Genomic DNA, 17,264 nt, shown 5'->3' with positions numbered 1-17,264 from the left:
CCCATGACTTCAATACTCAACTTTTAATCTTTTTGTTAAGATAAGATCTCAAGTTGCAGAGTATCTGCTTTGTCCATGCGAGAACATTGTTTGCAGTATGACTTAGAAGAATGAGTACTGGAGTGCAAGTACTACTCTACTTTTTCAATCTATGCCTTTTAAATAAAACTTTTTAGATCTGATCCTATCTAGCTTGCAAGATCTGAGAGCACAGCTCTAAGTGCTAAGAAAAAAACATGAAATGCATGGATTTGTGCATTTGTTTTTTTTTTTTTTTCCCTGCAGTCTGCAAGTTAACTAGAGAACTAGCGTTGTTCTTTTTCAGCAGTAATGTTAGGGTATCATATGGAGGAGGCAAACATTGTGATACCATCTTGTTATATTGAATTCAGTTGCTTGATGGTGTTTAACTATTTAAATATGGGAATACAGGGAAAGTGCAGCTTGTGGCTGGGCATTAGGTGCATACATGCCCTCCTCTGCATCTACCATCTCTGGGTGCGCTTGCAGGTAAGCGCCTGATACACGGAGACCTTGGTTAGCAAGGCAATGCCTAGTCACACATCTCAGTGACCTGGCAGCTCTGGAAAGAAGGCTGTCCATTTGCCATGTTGAGTTTTGGAAAGTTTTAACCTGAGTTCCAGTTTAGGCAGTATTTGAATGGACCAGTTCTCGTATAATTTGGCGCTTTTTTTTTTTAATGTCTTGGTTTTTTAGGTATAGGCTCATTTTCTGGGCTTTTTTTTTTTTTTTTTTTTTTAAATAGTTTCTCATTAAGTGAGACCTCAAGCCCAAGTTGGGCTTTTAAGCAACAGCAGAAGATGAAGATTAATGACAAAAACAGCCGTAAAGTATTTCATGTTTTCAAATAAATTTGTTCAGACCTGCTAGTAGACAAAAGGATGAAAACATGAAATGCATTAGATTTATCTAAAGACTTGATTTTTAAACTCCCTTTTTTTCTCTGCTGATGAGTTAGTGCAATGGGGATAATAGACATTTTCTGTGTCAGTTTCAGTGCTTTCACTGGGCACTCTAAGGCAAAATTAGTAGGCTTTAGAATTAGGAATCTAGTCCTCAGCAAGGATGATGGTTTTAATGCAGTTATACTTAGTAAAATGGGAAGAGATGAGGAATTTATCTGAACTCTTTTGACATAAGTATGGTTGTTTTTAAAAGATCTTAAAAAGATGTTATCCTATTTTGTACATTACAGGTTATACGGCTATACAATTTGCCTCATATTTTCCGATACATTTTTGTTTTATTCTTCATTTAATCTCTCTTTAAGCCTTATGACTGTTTTTGTTCATCACTTCTTTGTTATGAAATATCCTCTGCACGGAGGAAGCCTTTTGTCGTATCAACAGCATCTGATGGAAATGGAGGAACTGAACTCCTTTAGGCAATTTCTCATTTCAAATAATTGTTGTCACATTAGGTTTCTGCATCTAACATTTTAAGTATTATTTTTAAAACAAAAAAAAAAAACAAAAAAAAAAAACAAAAACCAACCAACAAACCAGGCATGAGCTGAATGTAGTATTTCAGTGCTGATGTCAACCATGGCATTTCACATCTACAGAGTAAATAATGCTGCTCCCTTATTTATGTATCACAAAAAGAGTTCACTACTTTTGTCTTGACTACTCCTCAAAAGCTCACACTGGGTTGCTCTTCCACTAAGATTTCCACTAAGATTTTCCACTAAGCTCTTTATGATCTCCTTTCTATGATAAGCCACCCATTAGTAATTTTATCTGCATTTCTTTTTCCTAGGCTCCTAGTTTTAGCTCTGTAAACCCTGATTTTGTTTGAACTTGCAAGCTTAATGCACAGTTCAGACAATTGTATCTAAACACTGTGCCTTCCACATTATATATGGTTGCATCATTCTGTGAATAATCCACAATTGTATGTTACATATTATAATAATTAAAGTGATAATGTTATGTAGTACTGTATCGTTATATAACCCTTATAGATTACAGATTACATGTTATGTATTGCTTGTTAAATATTATTATGTTTTAGCTTATGTAGTGTAGAATTATAATAGTATATATTATTAAAATGTGTCATATATAATGAATTATGCTTGATTTCAAGTCAGGGATGAAAATATTTATTAACTATGTTTCTACAGCTGCTAACTAGTAATGCCACTAGAAATGGAAGCATTTGATAGCAATTCCAAACAGTAGTTATTTCTTGAGCTCTGCAAGGCATTTCTTCACTTACAAAATCAGTAGATGCTTGTAGGCTTCACTAAATCTTTTCTAAGAGATAGAAGCTTAAGAACCAGAAAAAAACAGTAAAATATGATGTAAGCAAAATCGTTTACATTCAAGGGATACATATCTTTTTCCAAGTGAACAAGAGTGAGAAGATACAAAAAGACAAGCTGCGGTGGCAGTTGCAGACTGAAAGGAAAGAGAACTGGTTAAGAAAGAAGCAACAGGTATTGGCAAAACTATTGTGTCCAAGACTATTTCTGCTGTTCGGGGAGAAGAAAATCAGGGAAACTGTACAAGAATGGATAAAAAAATATTGCAGATAGAGAACCAGACTTCAACAGACTATACTTTACTATACTGTAAGGTATGTTACAATTACTGAGAGAAGTGGTCAAGCAGTGCATTCGGAAAAAAAAGGGCAGTATTTCTTCCAGGGAAGAAACAACTGAATGTAACGTACTGCCGAACAGTTCTCCCCACAGTTAGTGATTTGTTGTTTTCTGTACTTTAAAACGTTTGTAAAAACTGAGCAGCACTGAAGGTGAAGGGAAGCACGTTTCTACCTTAATAGTAATGTAATTCTAACAATTTAAAGGATTCCTTAAACTCTTCTATCTGTCTGAAACTTCTGATTACTAGTACTCTAGTACCACATTGTTTCAGGAAGCAAAACTAGAGGTATCTTCATAATTCTTCAGTGCTTCAGAATGGCTTTTCTCATCAGGTTTTTAAGGAAGTGAAATTAATATGCATTAGTAACCAAACAGCTGTGGAGCTCTGCAGGAATTCCATCAACAAAGAAGCAAGCACTATGAACAGGAAGAGCCAGCTGGTTAAGCAGAAGAGAGGGCAGCTTTTTGAAGAAGCTGTCATCCTTGAATCTTCAGTTGGTGGGTCATTTTATCCTTGGCAGGGACTGCTTGTGAGAAGTGTAAGTTTTACTCTCACTGTTCAATCATTAGGACAGCTTAGGTTCTGATGCAGTGAATGTATTGACTCTTATTTTAATTATTCCCTGATAGTTTTTATTTTAAAATATTAAGTAAATAGCAATAAAATCTGAATGTAAAGGAAATAATCGATTTAAAACTCTGGCTGAGGAAACTTCTTCATGTGACAGTTGAAATTAATTGTGATCAGTTTATGCATTTTCTAGCTTTGTTTTCAATTTTTTCTTTCTTAAATAACTGTCAAGTAATTTCTGCTTACACTCTGGAATTATATTGTATCAATGTGGGACATTTTCATGGATCTGTATCACAGGCTGGTACTTTGGAAAGTTTAAAAAAATATTCTGTTCATTTCATTATTCTTTCCATAGGCAGTTTTCAAGGGAGGAAAAAAAAAATCTTTTTACAGTTAATGTTACATATTTTTCTCCTTTATGATCCTTCTCTACTGGAGCCAATATTAATGTGTAAACCCATGGCCAAACAGTAGGCAACTGCATTTCACAGAGCAATATTTGTAAATTACCTTATTTTTAAGGTTTTGAAGTTATTATTTGTGTTGTCATTCCAGAAGGAAGAACTGAGGCTTGAAATTTTCAGTCAGTGAAATGGAGAAATAGATAATTCTGAACTCGGTGCTCTTGAAATTGAATCTGAGGCAAAAGGCAGTAAATCAGTCATCTCTGACTCATGGCAGACAGGCAACATGTTACCCTCCAGATCTTCTGGTGTTCTTTAAGTCACAAGGAATAAGTTAGAATGAGAGCCAACAGAATGACAGCCAGATGTCACTTACCCAAACTGCTTTAGAAGCACAGTGAATCAAGGAGGGCTGGGAGAACAGAGCAAGTGGAAGTAGTAAAAAAGGGTGTCAGTAATAGAATTAAATATAATTTGCATACAGACAAACATAATTTGTAAAATTTTATCACCAAGGCACATGCAGTCGGTGATTATATTTTAATGGGAAACAGGTTCCCTTGGAAACTTATTACAGATTTTCTGTCTGTGACAGAGGAAGGATAGTGTCAGAAATAGTAGAGGAGCTGTAAAGGAAAATTTGTGGATCACACTGCAAGTTGCATTTCTTCAACGCTTCTACTTTCTTGAAAACATGAATTAGATCAAAATTGAACTTATTTTGTTATTAATGAAAAAGGCAATGGGATTATTAGAGTGCTTTCTCCTGAACTTCCTGGGTAGGTTCCCTATGATGTTCATGTCAGAATTCCTTAAAGAGAAAGGAAAATGAGAAAAGTTATTTTAATAGAAAAAGAGCTTTGGATTATCACACCCACATCAGAAGAATGAAGTTAAGGCAGACGCTGTAAGACCTAAATGGTGCTGGGGCTTTAAGCATGAAAGAACTATACCCAGGAGCACTCCCAAAACGTGTTAGCAAATAAGTGGTTAAGCTTTCTCAATGTTCTAATTTTACATTTATTTGTGAACAGAAAGTTGTCTCTTCATACTTAGTTGTGGTAACTGCTTATGCTATTTTACTCATTTAAATGTATCACGAGCATTTTAAAGTTGTATGTTAGCAATAAATAATAATCTATGTAAACTACTGTCTCCGAAAAATAGAGTAAATGAAAACTTTCTCCCCATGGTTTAACTTGAATTCTTTCAAAGTCGAAGCAAGGACCATCTACCCTTTGCTGTATAATTAATGATCTTTAACTATGTTTTCATAGTGGAGAAATCCAAGCAAGTTTTAAGCCACCTTACTCACTTGCATATATATGATGTATGGCCATGGCATCAGTGATCTGAATAGAGTTTAATTTATCCTGGCTCTTATGTGGCTTCTGGGGCTTGTTTTACTGAACTAATGAGTTGAAAGCCAACTCAGTGGCAGTATATGCTGGTTTTGATGTGCATTCCCTACTCCTCCTTTCGAGTAATAGAAATGCTTTCTCAATTTCTTGATTTACCACTTAGGTCAGATACTGTATTATCTAGGGAACAAAGAGCAGAATTAAAATCTTTAATCTTCTACGTGTTTTAGATAAATATGATGGGTTAATGAGAAACTGTGTATAAACCAGATAAAGAATATTTTAAATTTTGTGCCTACTTGAAGGGTTCTGTTTTTGTGATAGTCCATACAAAAAGAAGACATACTGTATTTCTTGTTCATAGTGTTTTTGTTTTAGGAGCTGTAAAATCTGACCATGTATGAATTGTTTCAGGTATGATGGGGAAAAAGCTGGAGTGCCTGCTTAATACATACAGTTATTTATAAACGAGTAAGCAGTATTTGCATGTGGATACTTTTCTGATAAGTACTAATTTCCGTGAATTAATAAACATGAAACTTCAAGAGGCAATTTATACCGACATTAGTCTTTTAAGCTATTCATTTACTCTACTTAGATTCATGTTAAAATATTCCTGTCAGATGGGAAGTGCCATTTATCTAATCCAGTTTGCTATGAAAATACACTTAGGTGATTTGGGGAGTCTTCAACTACCTAATTGTATAAGAGAATAATTTATATCTCACAGTCAGCAACTTGTGATGGTGATTATTACTCAATTTTCAATGAAAGATCACACAATCTACCCACAGCACCACATACCTTGAAACATCTCTGTACTAAAATTGTTAAATGATTAGTAGTTTGTGAAATAAAGATCAATATGCTGTGACAAAGTATTTTCATAATCATAAGAGTGAATGTGTCATTGGTTTCAGCTGGAAAAAAAAGGAAAATTTAACACTCCAAGGCCATTCCAGCTTTTAGGTTACTTCTGGCAAGGTTTCAAAAATCCGTAAGATTTAAATAAAGACAGCATTTCTTCAGGTCACAAAAGCTAACTACTTACTGGTTTATTAGTCATATATCAGCCAGCATATCTTGATAATCTCTGCTGAAAGGTTGTTCAGAAAGTGATACTTAATTCTTAGAGTCATTTGGTGGCTTTTGGAATGTAGAGCAAACACTATATAAAGAAGAGGGCAATTTTTCAAGATGATCTTCCAAATGAAGCTCATTTGAGGACATACATAGTGAACAGAAAAGGCCCTAGAGAGCAATCTGGACAGGCTGGATAGCTGGGCTGAGGCCAATGGGATGAAGTTCAACAAGATCAAGTGCCAGGTCCTGCACTTTGGCCACAACAACCCCGGGCAATTCCGCAGGCCTGGGACAGAGTGGCTGGAATACGGTGCAGAGGAAAGGGAGCTGGGAGTGTTGGTTGATGCTCGGCTGAATATGAGCCAGCAGTGTGCCCAGGTGGCCAAGAATGCCAATGGCATCCTGGCTTGGTTCAGGAATAGTGTTACCAGCAGGAGCAGGAAGGTGATCATCCCCCTGTATTCACCTCTGGTGAGGCTACTACATCTTGAGTACTGTGTTCATTTTTGGGCCCCTCACTGCAAGAAAGACATTGAGGCCCTGGAGCGTGTTCAGAGAAGGGCAGTGAGGCTGGTGAGAGGTCTGGAGCACAAGTCTTGTTTGGAGCGCTGAGAGAACTGGAATTGATTTGTGTGGAGAACAGGGTATTCTTCTTCAGTGGCAGTTAACCCTTGAAAATATGGAAATGTCAAATCGCTTGCAGGTTCAAATAAGATGAGGTACTTATTCATAGAACAGGTGTTCAAGCTGTGGGTTTCACAGGGGTTTGAAAAGCTGCTAGAAAAAATCATGCAATAAAAATGCATCAAGAATATTTACATACACACATGCATGTCTGGTTTAGGAAAGCCATGAATGTACAGAGAATACATCAAGGGAATGTTACTAGACATTCCCCTTTCTTCCATACATACCCAACTGATCGCTGCTGTCAGAGGCAAGAGGATGAACTGGCCTGGGATGGTTAAACTGTTCGTGGAATCATTGAATCCTTAGAGTTGGAAGGGACCTCAGAAGGCCATTTAGTCCAACTCCCCTGCAATGAACAGGCACACCACAGCTAGAAGTCCAGAACAGATCCTCTGAGCAGGTTCAAATACCTTCTTACAGAGTTTCTGCTTGTCTGAAAATTACCAGTATACAAATAGGGATGTATAGGTAAAAACAAGACAAGCGTGGACCATCATTCATCATCTTCAATGTCTTTTGTGTAAGAATGTATCAGTGGATAAGTCTGGTGGTATTATTCAATCACAAAACTCATCAGGTTCTTAAGCCTTGCTTAGAATTTTATGGATGGCTTCGTTTCACTTATCTATAACCATGAATATGAATATTCTCTAGAAATGCCTATTTTGTTCTGATACTGATGGAGGATGCTTAAATAATTTAATAGATAATTAAGGTACATACAATACAAATCAAAGAATAATGATTTCCACCACAGAGTGAGTCTGTCCTGAAGTAATTAAACCTAGTATTCCTTTTGACTAGAATATATGTTGTAGAAAGTTACATAGTCTTGATTTTCAAGAGAGAGAAATTGTCTCATAACCCGTAGTTTAGTTATCTCAATAGCTTGTCAGCTTCATAAAATAAATAAATAAACAAACCTAATTTAAGATGTAAATCTTTCTAGCTTTGGTTTCCAACTGGTGTCTACCATCATGTCTTTCCTTATTCCTTTAAAAGATATTTACTATCTGAAATATTTTCCCTAGGAGATACCTGTGGACTTGATTTGATAGAATCAGTTCACTAATCCTTTTTTAAACTGAGTGTTTAATGTCTCATTATAAGGCATCGTTTCCAGAACTCATGTAATTTACAGCAGTTATTCTCAGTTCTTTTTAGTTGCTCAGTATCGTTCTTGAAGTGTGGGCAGCAGAAACTAAACACAATATTTTCTTCAGAATTTTCCTAATGCTGTATTCTGAAATAAAATCAGTTGTATTTGTTTTAGATATTATCCTGCTTACACATTCAAGGATCATATTTCCCCTCTTATGTAAAGCATCACAGTAGGAAGTAATCTTCATTTGATTACTTCTTATGACTCCTCAGCCCTTTTCAGTTACTGCTTTCCAAGACAGCATCTCCATTTTGTAATTATGACCTGTGTTTGTCCCTTGCTGGTGAATGTTTGTTTGTTGCTATTACAGCATATGATATTTGAGAGGATCCGTTATCAGTTGTCATGTTGTCCACCAAGACACATGGGTTATCGTCATCCCAAACCTGTCATTACCTGAAAAGCAGCAGAATATGAATATGATTTAGTCTTGATTGAGAGCCAACAACAAACCGAAAGAACTACTTTCATTTACGTATTTCCACATTGATAGTGTGCCATTTCATAGGTTTGTGGAGCTACAGGGTTCACTATTGCACCATGAGGTCTGAAGTTCATCTGACCAAGTTCAGAAAATGTTTCATGTCACAAGAAGTTCATTTCTAGCATATGTTTAAGCATATGTGCATAGAGTAGTACATCCTGTCTCTTTGTGTGAGGCTTTCTTTAATACTGAGATGCTGTACTACCTCTGCAGGATCTAGAATCCCTTTGAAATTTCCAGGGCATTCAAAAGCTGTTTAGCAGAGGCTACTGCTAAACAGCCTGGATTATTCTGAAGTTTTCTTTTTAATCTATGTAGAATATGCATCACGTTTTGCATGCTGCAGTTCAGTAGGAATGCTGCAATTGAACACTAATTGTGATGGCAAAGTTTGCAGAACTATAATACCACCAATTTTTGTCATCTGCAAATTTTATCAGTAATAATTAAAAATGTTATTCCAGATCAGTAGTGGAATGCTGGACTGCATATTATTATAAACAAAATGTTTTCTGAGACAACGAGCAGATTTTGAGCTCCAAGAGTTCATCAGCTTTTTAATTATTTAATGTTAACTTCTATATAATTCTTAGTTTCTAGTGTGAAAGGTAGACAGAACTATGATAAATACTTTACAGAAGACTATTCTGTCAGTCTTATCTGTCACTACATCAAATTTTGTAAACCGTGTTTGACAAAGCCTAGACCTGTATGTTAGTGACATTAGCTGAATTGCTGTCCTCTATCAACTTATATCATGGGGATAAAAATAAGTAAAATTGTTTTTCTTCTCAGAGGTATTTCTTTGAGCATTAGAATATGCACTTTAGCACATAATCACATGCAAAAGAGCATTTTTTTCTTACAGCTACAAGTATTAGGCTTGTTAACACAATATTTGCTTCAAAATAAGCTGCTTGAGGTATGCGAAAGGTTATAGGACAATTTGGGGAAATTTAAATGTAAGCTTATGATATCTTATGACCTAGAAGTCTTGGATTTTATGCTGTGTTGTGGAACTCTGAGGATCTCCACCCCAGATAACTGAATTTTGGGAACTAGGGACGATGTAGAAGAGCTGAATTTGTGCTGGAAGTGCTAAATTTGTAGAATTCAAATTTTCATCTTGTAATTCACTTCTGCTTCCTCTTGAATAAACAGAACAATACTTCTTTTTTAAAATCTTTCAACTCCTCAAATGAGATGTGCTATGCAAAAAGTGTATTTCAGTTCATGGCATAGAATTCAAGTGTGTAGAAGTTGAGCTCTTCAAAACAATGTTGGTGTTGAGTACCTACAATAAGTATGTCTGTTTCACGTAATGTCTTTTGGCTTTTAAAAACCAGATCTCTTTTCTCTTATAGAGAGGTTGATCAGGATTCTGATGGGCGCATCAGCTTCAAAGAGTTTGAATGTGCAATGAAGCACGGACAAGATGAAGTATCACCATTGTACTTTGCCTGAAGTATGCTCTCTGGTGAAAAGACAAAGTGGAAACTTTAGATCTCAAGTTATTTAAAAATCAATGATACTTCATTTGTTTCAGCCAGAATTTTAAGAACTTTGACTGTAAGTGTAGCTCTGAAGAACAGCCTTTGAAGCTTTACTGTTGACAAGTTGGGTGTATTAATTTACATGTGTATGTGTGCGTAGAATACTTAAAATATTTGAAAACTCTGTTGATTCCCAGTCATCCTAGTTAGGAAATGCAATGCTGTACTTTTTGGCTTAGAAAGAAAAGAACTGACTCTGATTTGCAGTTATTGTGAAATGTACTCATTTGATATTTCAACAGCCTTTTGTTGGCTGACCAAAATCTCACATATGTAGAAACTGATTAAAATTATGCTGGATAATGCTTGCTTCTTAGAAATTAATAGTGTATTTGTCTTTCCTTTATGGTTTCACTTTCATATAGTGTTCTTTTTTATATTGCAAATTATTTTTAATTTAACAGTTTTTAGTTAATTATCTACCAGATTTAATTCTGAACAATTGAGAACTGTGTGTTTATAGTAAAAAAAAAATGAGGATAAAATGAACATGAATAATTAGTTATTTCCTTTTGAAACAATTTTCTAAATTGAGTTAAGAATAAAACTTGGTCTGCTTCATGAACTTCAATTTGGCATACTGAAAATACTATTCAAGCCTACCGCTGACTTTTAGTGAAGAATTTGTATGGATGTGCTTTAGCAGCATCAAGGAATTTTCTAATTGTTGAGAAGAAGAAAAAGGTAGCATTTATCACTATGGACACATCTACCTTCTCCTCTCTTTCCTTTTCTTCCTTCTTCCTTCCCTCCCCACTCTTTCATTGGGTTACTGCTTATGGAGATGTTCTTGCCCCCTGTAACTTTATATACACTCATTCAAGCAGTGCTGTAGTGAGATAAATCCTCTTATTCGATGTATTTTATCAGTGATCCCTGATTTCCTACTGCCTTTGTGTGTTCATATTAGTAGTAATAGATGATAGAGATTTCATTATGGGCATTGATCTCTGATCATTTTTCATTCTGTTGCTCCATTTCTGTTTTCTTGCTAGTTGTTAAGCTGCTTGAATTAGAGATTCCTTCTGAAATTGTGCAGAAGCAGTGCCCTCCTCATGTGAACTTAGAGACTGTAGTACACACTTAATGCTACTGTAAATAAGTAAACCAAGAATAATGATCACATAAGACGAAAAGAGTATCAGTACTACTGTTAAATCAAAAGAGAAATCTTCAATATCTTCCTAACTTTAGTGAGGCATTCCAAAATATAATGCATGGGCAAATTGTTAATAAAATAACATCTGTTTTCTCTTCCAGTTTCCTTGGAAATTGTACTTTACTAGACACACAAAAAGTGAAATCTTCTTTACTTCCCAGGCAGATAGTACATAAATAATGGAATGAAATTGGAAGCACTGAACACATGAGCAGATATATTCGATTCTATGTTCAAGAACCAGGTATCCATTAGATGAAATGAGCTGTAACTCAAATAGCATGCTAATCAGTGCAAGAGAAATGGTGTTACCTCTGAAAGGTGATGGAAAGACCTGCTAATAGATAGATGGTTAGCCTTAGAAGTGGTATTTCCCAACAGATGAATGTTTTCATAAGAGAGTCATCATCATGGATGTTAATTAGCAATATCATCACAGTCTCTGCTGAGACACAGAAGATTGAATTATTATTCCACAGGGAGAGTTGCTACAGGTCTAGACACATTCATGAAAAAAATGTATGATGAGTTGCTGTGCCATTACTTACACTACATTTTTTTGGTCAATGTACTTCAGTCTACTGACACAGGTGTCCAGTCCTTATACCTGTCCCAAACACTAATTCATGCAGTTTTATTTTATTTATTTCAAATTAATTATGTATTAAGGAGCAACTGATGTGAAGTTTCTATCTTACAGAAATCTCATTTTCACTACTAGCTTCCATTTAGCCATTAAAAAGTCTGTGATGTCTTGTTAATATTTCTAACCTGACTGTAGTTTTCTGTCTAAATGTCTGACAATATCTGCACTTTATGGACTCTGTACAACAATAATCTGTTGAAGATTATTACAGACAGAAAGGTCTCTGTATACTTTTCCTTCTAAGAAATATATATCTTGTATTTGTAGCAAGGAACTTCAGAGAGGAAAATACCCTCTATTTCTTTTACTTCTATACACTCTCATTCCTCGATTTCTGAGAGACTTTAAAAGTATGAACTTGAATTATTGAGAATAGAAAATCCAAGAGAGGTGAATGAAATTATTTTACCATGTTGCAAAGGTTTGTTGTTGTTGTTTTTTAAACATGATTTTTTAGAGAAGTTCTATTCTTAAGCATTCTTGCTTCCCCTCCCATGAGGCCTTCTGGAAAGAAATTGCAGATGACCACAGCTGAGTGGAACTGAGTAGGCTCAGGTGATTCAGTCCCTGCTGTACAGCTGTATAAAAGCTAATTACTAGCTAATGTTTATTGGAGTTTAGTTAGCAAACTGCAGAACACTTCAGCTATCATTGCAAATTGATAAAATTACAAATGACATGTAGTGGGGTGAGTGAAATGGAAGATTATTCTCACTAATGATTTGGGAAACAAAAACAGCAGCTACCCAAGGATTAGATGAAAGATGCTTTTCATTTTTGTATATGTTCTGTTGCTGATGTAACAGCTTCCTTTTTGTTCAGCAGGAAAGGACTGGTAGAGCTGTGATCAGCATAGTTCACCAGCTGTAATGCTAGGCTTCCTTAAAGGGGAATATACACTCATCAACAGGTTATGTTCTTACTTGTAATATTTCCTAGCAACAATAATAGAAGGTCAGGAGAAAAAAAAAAAAGTTTAGTTTGACAACAGCAATCTTTGGCAGAATCTTGGGAGCCAAATTGGGTCTGAACCTCTACAAATGGAAAGCTGAACATAAGAGCAAGTTATTACTGATACGTCCCGTGGAACAGTACAGAGGTGAGTCTTCAGGTTTTACTGTTATACTGACTTTTTCAGGTTTAAGAGCACATTTGCTTTCCCGTTGTGTTAATTTTTTGGTCTTGTTTTCTGATGCCTATTACTTAACAAGCTGGATTTGCTTGTTAAGAAATACCTGTGAAAAGCATATTTACATTTGAGTTTTGAAATGAGTGATAATCTGCTCAAATTATTTTCGTGTAGATACTTTGTATGCTTAGCTCATTGCAGCTACTTTAAAGCAAATAGATTATATAACCATGCTTTCAAAATGTATTTGCTTTGTTCTCCTGGAACTTCTGTAATTCGCTAAAGCTCTCGGAATCTAGTTATGTGTTATTTCCTTTTAAATGACTTGAATGATATCATGGATGGAATGAGCAGTTGTTAAACTGTGTTCTTTGGGTAACCTGATATCCCTGGTAGCTTTCACAGTGTTAGCATTGTGAAATCCAGGACAGCTTTGACTGAAAAAGGGTTCAGAGGACTCAGCCCAATATCAGGACTTTCCTCACTGGAATGTTTTGTTTCCTTTTTTTCCTGGTGTATCAGAAAATGAGTATTTCATCCATGTACTCAGTAATCAGAAGAATCCAAAGTAAATACGTGCACGACATCATAGAATGTCAAGTGTGTCCCTGTGAGGTTCCCAAAATAAAACTTAGTACCTTAGCTTTGTGGCAGTGTTACTGTGTCTTCTATCTTTAATCAGCTGGGTGGGTGGTGGCTGATAAGTCATACTCAGTAACTAACTGACACACAAAATGTCACAGTTCAAAGAAAAGCTTTGGCATGACTTTGGCATGACTATCACATCAGTTTTACAGTCTCTGGCAGTGAAATACCATCTTAAAATTAGTATGAATTATAGCTGCGTTCCTGCTTTGAGTACTTAACACTGTTCTTTGAATGGAAAGCTACCCTAATGGAAAAAAAAAAAAAAAGAGACTTGTTTTTATAACTTTTTGTGTACTGATTGCCGGTAACAATATGAGAAAATAAGTGCACCATTTTATGGCAATAAGTGTGAGGAAACAAGTTATTTTAATCACAGCTCTTTAAAGACACATATCTGAGTCTCTTTCTTGCAAGAAAATTAAAATTAGTGATGAGTTTTGAAAGAGCCCATATAGGTTGCACATGTATTAACATGTTGGCTCAAAGCATGGAGTAGTTCTGAAGTGAATCCCTTGATCTTCTTCACTTCCTGTGTATTGGTCCAGTTTGCTGGGCCTTTGTGGTGTTGTAGGGGTAGGAGGAAAGGTTTAGCAGACAGGGGTTGTGAGGCTCCGTGGGAAGATAGTCCCTTTTCAACATGGCAAAGGGATGCCAAAACAGCTTGCAGTTGTACTGGAGTAAAGGAAAAACCTCACACTTCAAGGGCTATGAATGCTCTTCTCTATATATGCTGTTGTAAAGGGGACGGTCTGAGCTCATCTCCTGGGCCCAGAACTTCCAGCTGGCTATCAGCAAAAACAACACAGCAACAAAGCATCCCATTCTCCATGTCTGATTTTTTTTTTTTTTTAACTTTTATTTTTTAATTTGAAATAAAAGCCAATGCTACTGCCATCACATTGTCCTCTTGGAGCTGTTTTCAATGGCTCCAGTCCTTCTGTCCAAGCCATGAACTTTTGGATGTAGATCAAACTCAGTTTGGGGTCAATTTAGCAACCAGCAATCATGGTGTCAGATAGCAATGTGCAGAGTCAGAAATAAAACTTTTCAATGTGAGTTGTTAGAGGCAGAGCAGTGACATGCTGCTATCTTCTGACTGGGACAGACAGAAGGATGGCATGGGATTCCCCAGGGCAAATGGATCTCTGGACAAGGAAGAATGGTTCTGTGGCAGTTTCTATTCAAAAACTTTGAATGAAATGTATGCTGAGAATACCTCACCTAGTGAGTCAAACTGATTCCAGTTCATAGTAAACCCGACAAATTTCTTTTTGTACAAGCCTCAACACCAGTGCCATCAAAATACTGAACAGCTGCTTTGTCACTGATATATTTGCTAGGTAGGGTTAACCAGAAAGGGTTTGGTCTTCAGAATTCTTTGCTATCTGTGCTGCAGTGAGAATCTCAGTCTCAGTTGGGTGAAATCTCACTGACAGTAAGGAGGAGCACTCCTATATGCTCTGCAAAATGTCCAGTCAAGTTTGTGTTTAGTTACCTAATTCTGTCAGAGACATTCCAAGTTAAAATGATTTAATATGTAAGGTGATTGTTTTTTGTTGTTTTTTTTTTTTTTTTAAATAAACTATTGACTTACTAAATACAAGAAAGCTTTAAAAAGCATAGATAAATCTGCCTTTCAAACTAGCTTTGAGAAGTAAGACACCTAGAACTGCACCTCTTGGGTTGAGCTGCCTCATTAGGAGGCCTAAGGTAAATGCACTGAGAAAACCTTGGTAGCTGCAGAACATTTATGCTAGAGAAGAAAGAACTTTGAAATACTTAGTCTTTCTTGGAGTAGAAGACTGTGATAGATGTTAAATAATTGTGAAATATTCAGTGACATATTGAGATGTAACAGATGCTATGGAATCATGTCGTAGTCAAACATTGTACTAATTTTGTAAGTGCCACATATTTCCTGGCAAAGGACAATTTTGAGAGTTAGTAACATAAAATTCTAGTGTTAAAAGAATACAAATAACACGTCAGTTGAAGTTCTGCTCGCCCACTCTGTTGGGGAAGCAGCGCATGGATGCATTTAGCTGTCTCAGAAGACCTCAGATGGAGAACTTGAAATTCTGTAATTCATGTTGTTTAGGAAGAAGCAAGCACTATTCCAGAGCTGATATGCTGTGCCTGAATAGAGCAGCCCTGTAGAAAGATCCTAAGTGTTGCAGATTGTTTTTAAGTCCATTTGACCCTAGTCACCACTTGATAAACTAGCAAATGTATTATCAGCATGTTTAAAACCATCTTTTCTCTGAGGTACTCTTCATCTGAATTAATTAATTGAGTTGAGGGAGTGAGAGGGAAGGCTTCTATGGTGGTGGGGGTTTTTTGTTTGGGGGTTTGTTTTTGTTTTGTCTTTTCCCATAGTTAGCTTTTGAAAATGAACAGCATTTACTGGAGATGTTAGCAGTGCGCCAAAGTCAGGCCTACTGGGACAACTGCAAAACAGTGCAGATGATGGTGTACAGAAGCCCCATCTGGACAGAGCCTCAGGATTTCACCACCTAAAGATGGAAAGCAGAATTCTGAAGGTTAAGCTGAATGCCAGAAGATTGCATCTGTTGTACAGGATGGACCTGTCTCAAAGCCCAGCCTCAATTGGCAGTAGTGATGGCTAACCATATAGCTAGAGCCACACAAGAGAGTGATGCTTCTCCAGCATGCTGTGTGTCCAGCAATAAGAGGTTTACAACTCATTGCTATTACATCCTATATTATACAGGTGATTTCATCTTGAATCACACTTGCTCTTTTCTTTGTATTTCTTCAGTCCTTCCATAATCTTTTTCAGATGATCAGAACTCCACTCGCTACTGAAATTGAGGAAATAACCATGGCTCTATATAGTGGCATAAAGATATTTCCCTTTTTATGTTCTATAGCTTTCATAACAATAACTTGACAATTCAGTAGTGAAATGGAAGTACAGCTAATTCAGAAAAGGCATTAGGAATCAGTTAGAGTTCATTTTTTCCATTATCTTCATTCATACATCATGTAACTTTACATCATAAAATATATCTGCAACTTGGAAATAATATATATGTAACAATAACAAATAAAAAGTGATATTTTTGACTTATTTAAGCACCCACATGTGAATAGGAAGATGACTCTTGCAATCTGCAAAACTACTGGGGTAGCTAACTGTTGGCTGCAGAAATCTGTCACTCCTTACAGTGACAGCCTTGCTTCCAGAGCTCGCTGAGAGCATGAGCTGTAGTGCAGAGATCCTTGGGCTGGTCCTTGACAGCTGGTGCATTTGTACTCTGCAGGGCAGTGTTGTGCAGGATGCTGCCTGGGAGTGTGACTCAGGTCCTGAACTCTGCTGTGCTGACACAGTGGTGCTGTTCTGAGGCTAAAGCTGCACTCGGCACCTGCTGAGAGCCCTCACAGCACCCTCTGCGGCCTTGCCAGGCTGTTTTGATGCAGGGCCACAGCCTGGGTGTATTGTGATCAGGCAGAGACTGCTTCTTGGAGAGATTTTTCTCCATTCATGGCAACCCATGAGAACAGCTGTAGGTCTCTAAACTTAGCAATCATCTAAATTTAGTGGAGCTTAAGAAAGGTGAGTCATATGGATTTATTTTAAAAAAATATATCACTTAATACTGAAACTTATTAGGTGCTGGTTCTCCTCTGCAGTGATTCGCTATCGCAGTTTGCTGTGGCAGTTCTCTAGCTACAGTATGGAAGTTTAAAAAAAAAAAAAAAAAAAAAAAAATTAAAAAAA

General features: G+C 36.4%; 1 protein-coding gene across 8 annotated transcripts in view; it reads left to right on the top strand.

Moving 5' to 3' along the window:
* Positions 1 to 17,264, top strand: part of EFCAB11 (EF-hand calcium binding domain 11) — a 97,851-nt gene that overhangs the window by 44,273 nt on the left and 36,314 nt on the right. The window contains exon 6 of one of the 8 annotated variants that reach the window (XM_042814185.1): positions 2,833 to 2,915. The exons of the other annotated variants lie outside the window; for them this stretch is intronic. Within the exon in view, the coding sequence (XP_042670119.1) occupies positions 2,833 to 2,842 (10 nt within the window). The 3' untranslated portion in view covers positions 2,843 to 2,915. Of the gene's footprint in view, positions 1 to 2,832; positions 2,916 to 17,264 lie in introns of those variants that run through there. 8 annotated transcript variants of the gene reach the window in all.

Source organism: Centrocercus urophasianus, unplaced genomic scaffold (assembly GCF_019232065.1).
Source record: "Centrocercus urophasianus isolate 14NV4802_14NV808 unplaced genomic scaffold, USGS_Curo_1.0 seq_14, whole genome shotgun sequence".
Classification (NCBI taxonomy): domain Eukaryota; kingdom Metazoa; phylum Chordata; class Aves; order Galliformes; family Phasianidae; genus Centrocercus; species Centrocercus urophasianus.
Note: the sequence above shows the minus strand (reverse complement) of the source record. Positions and strands in the feature narration are given on the sequence as shown.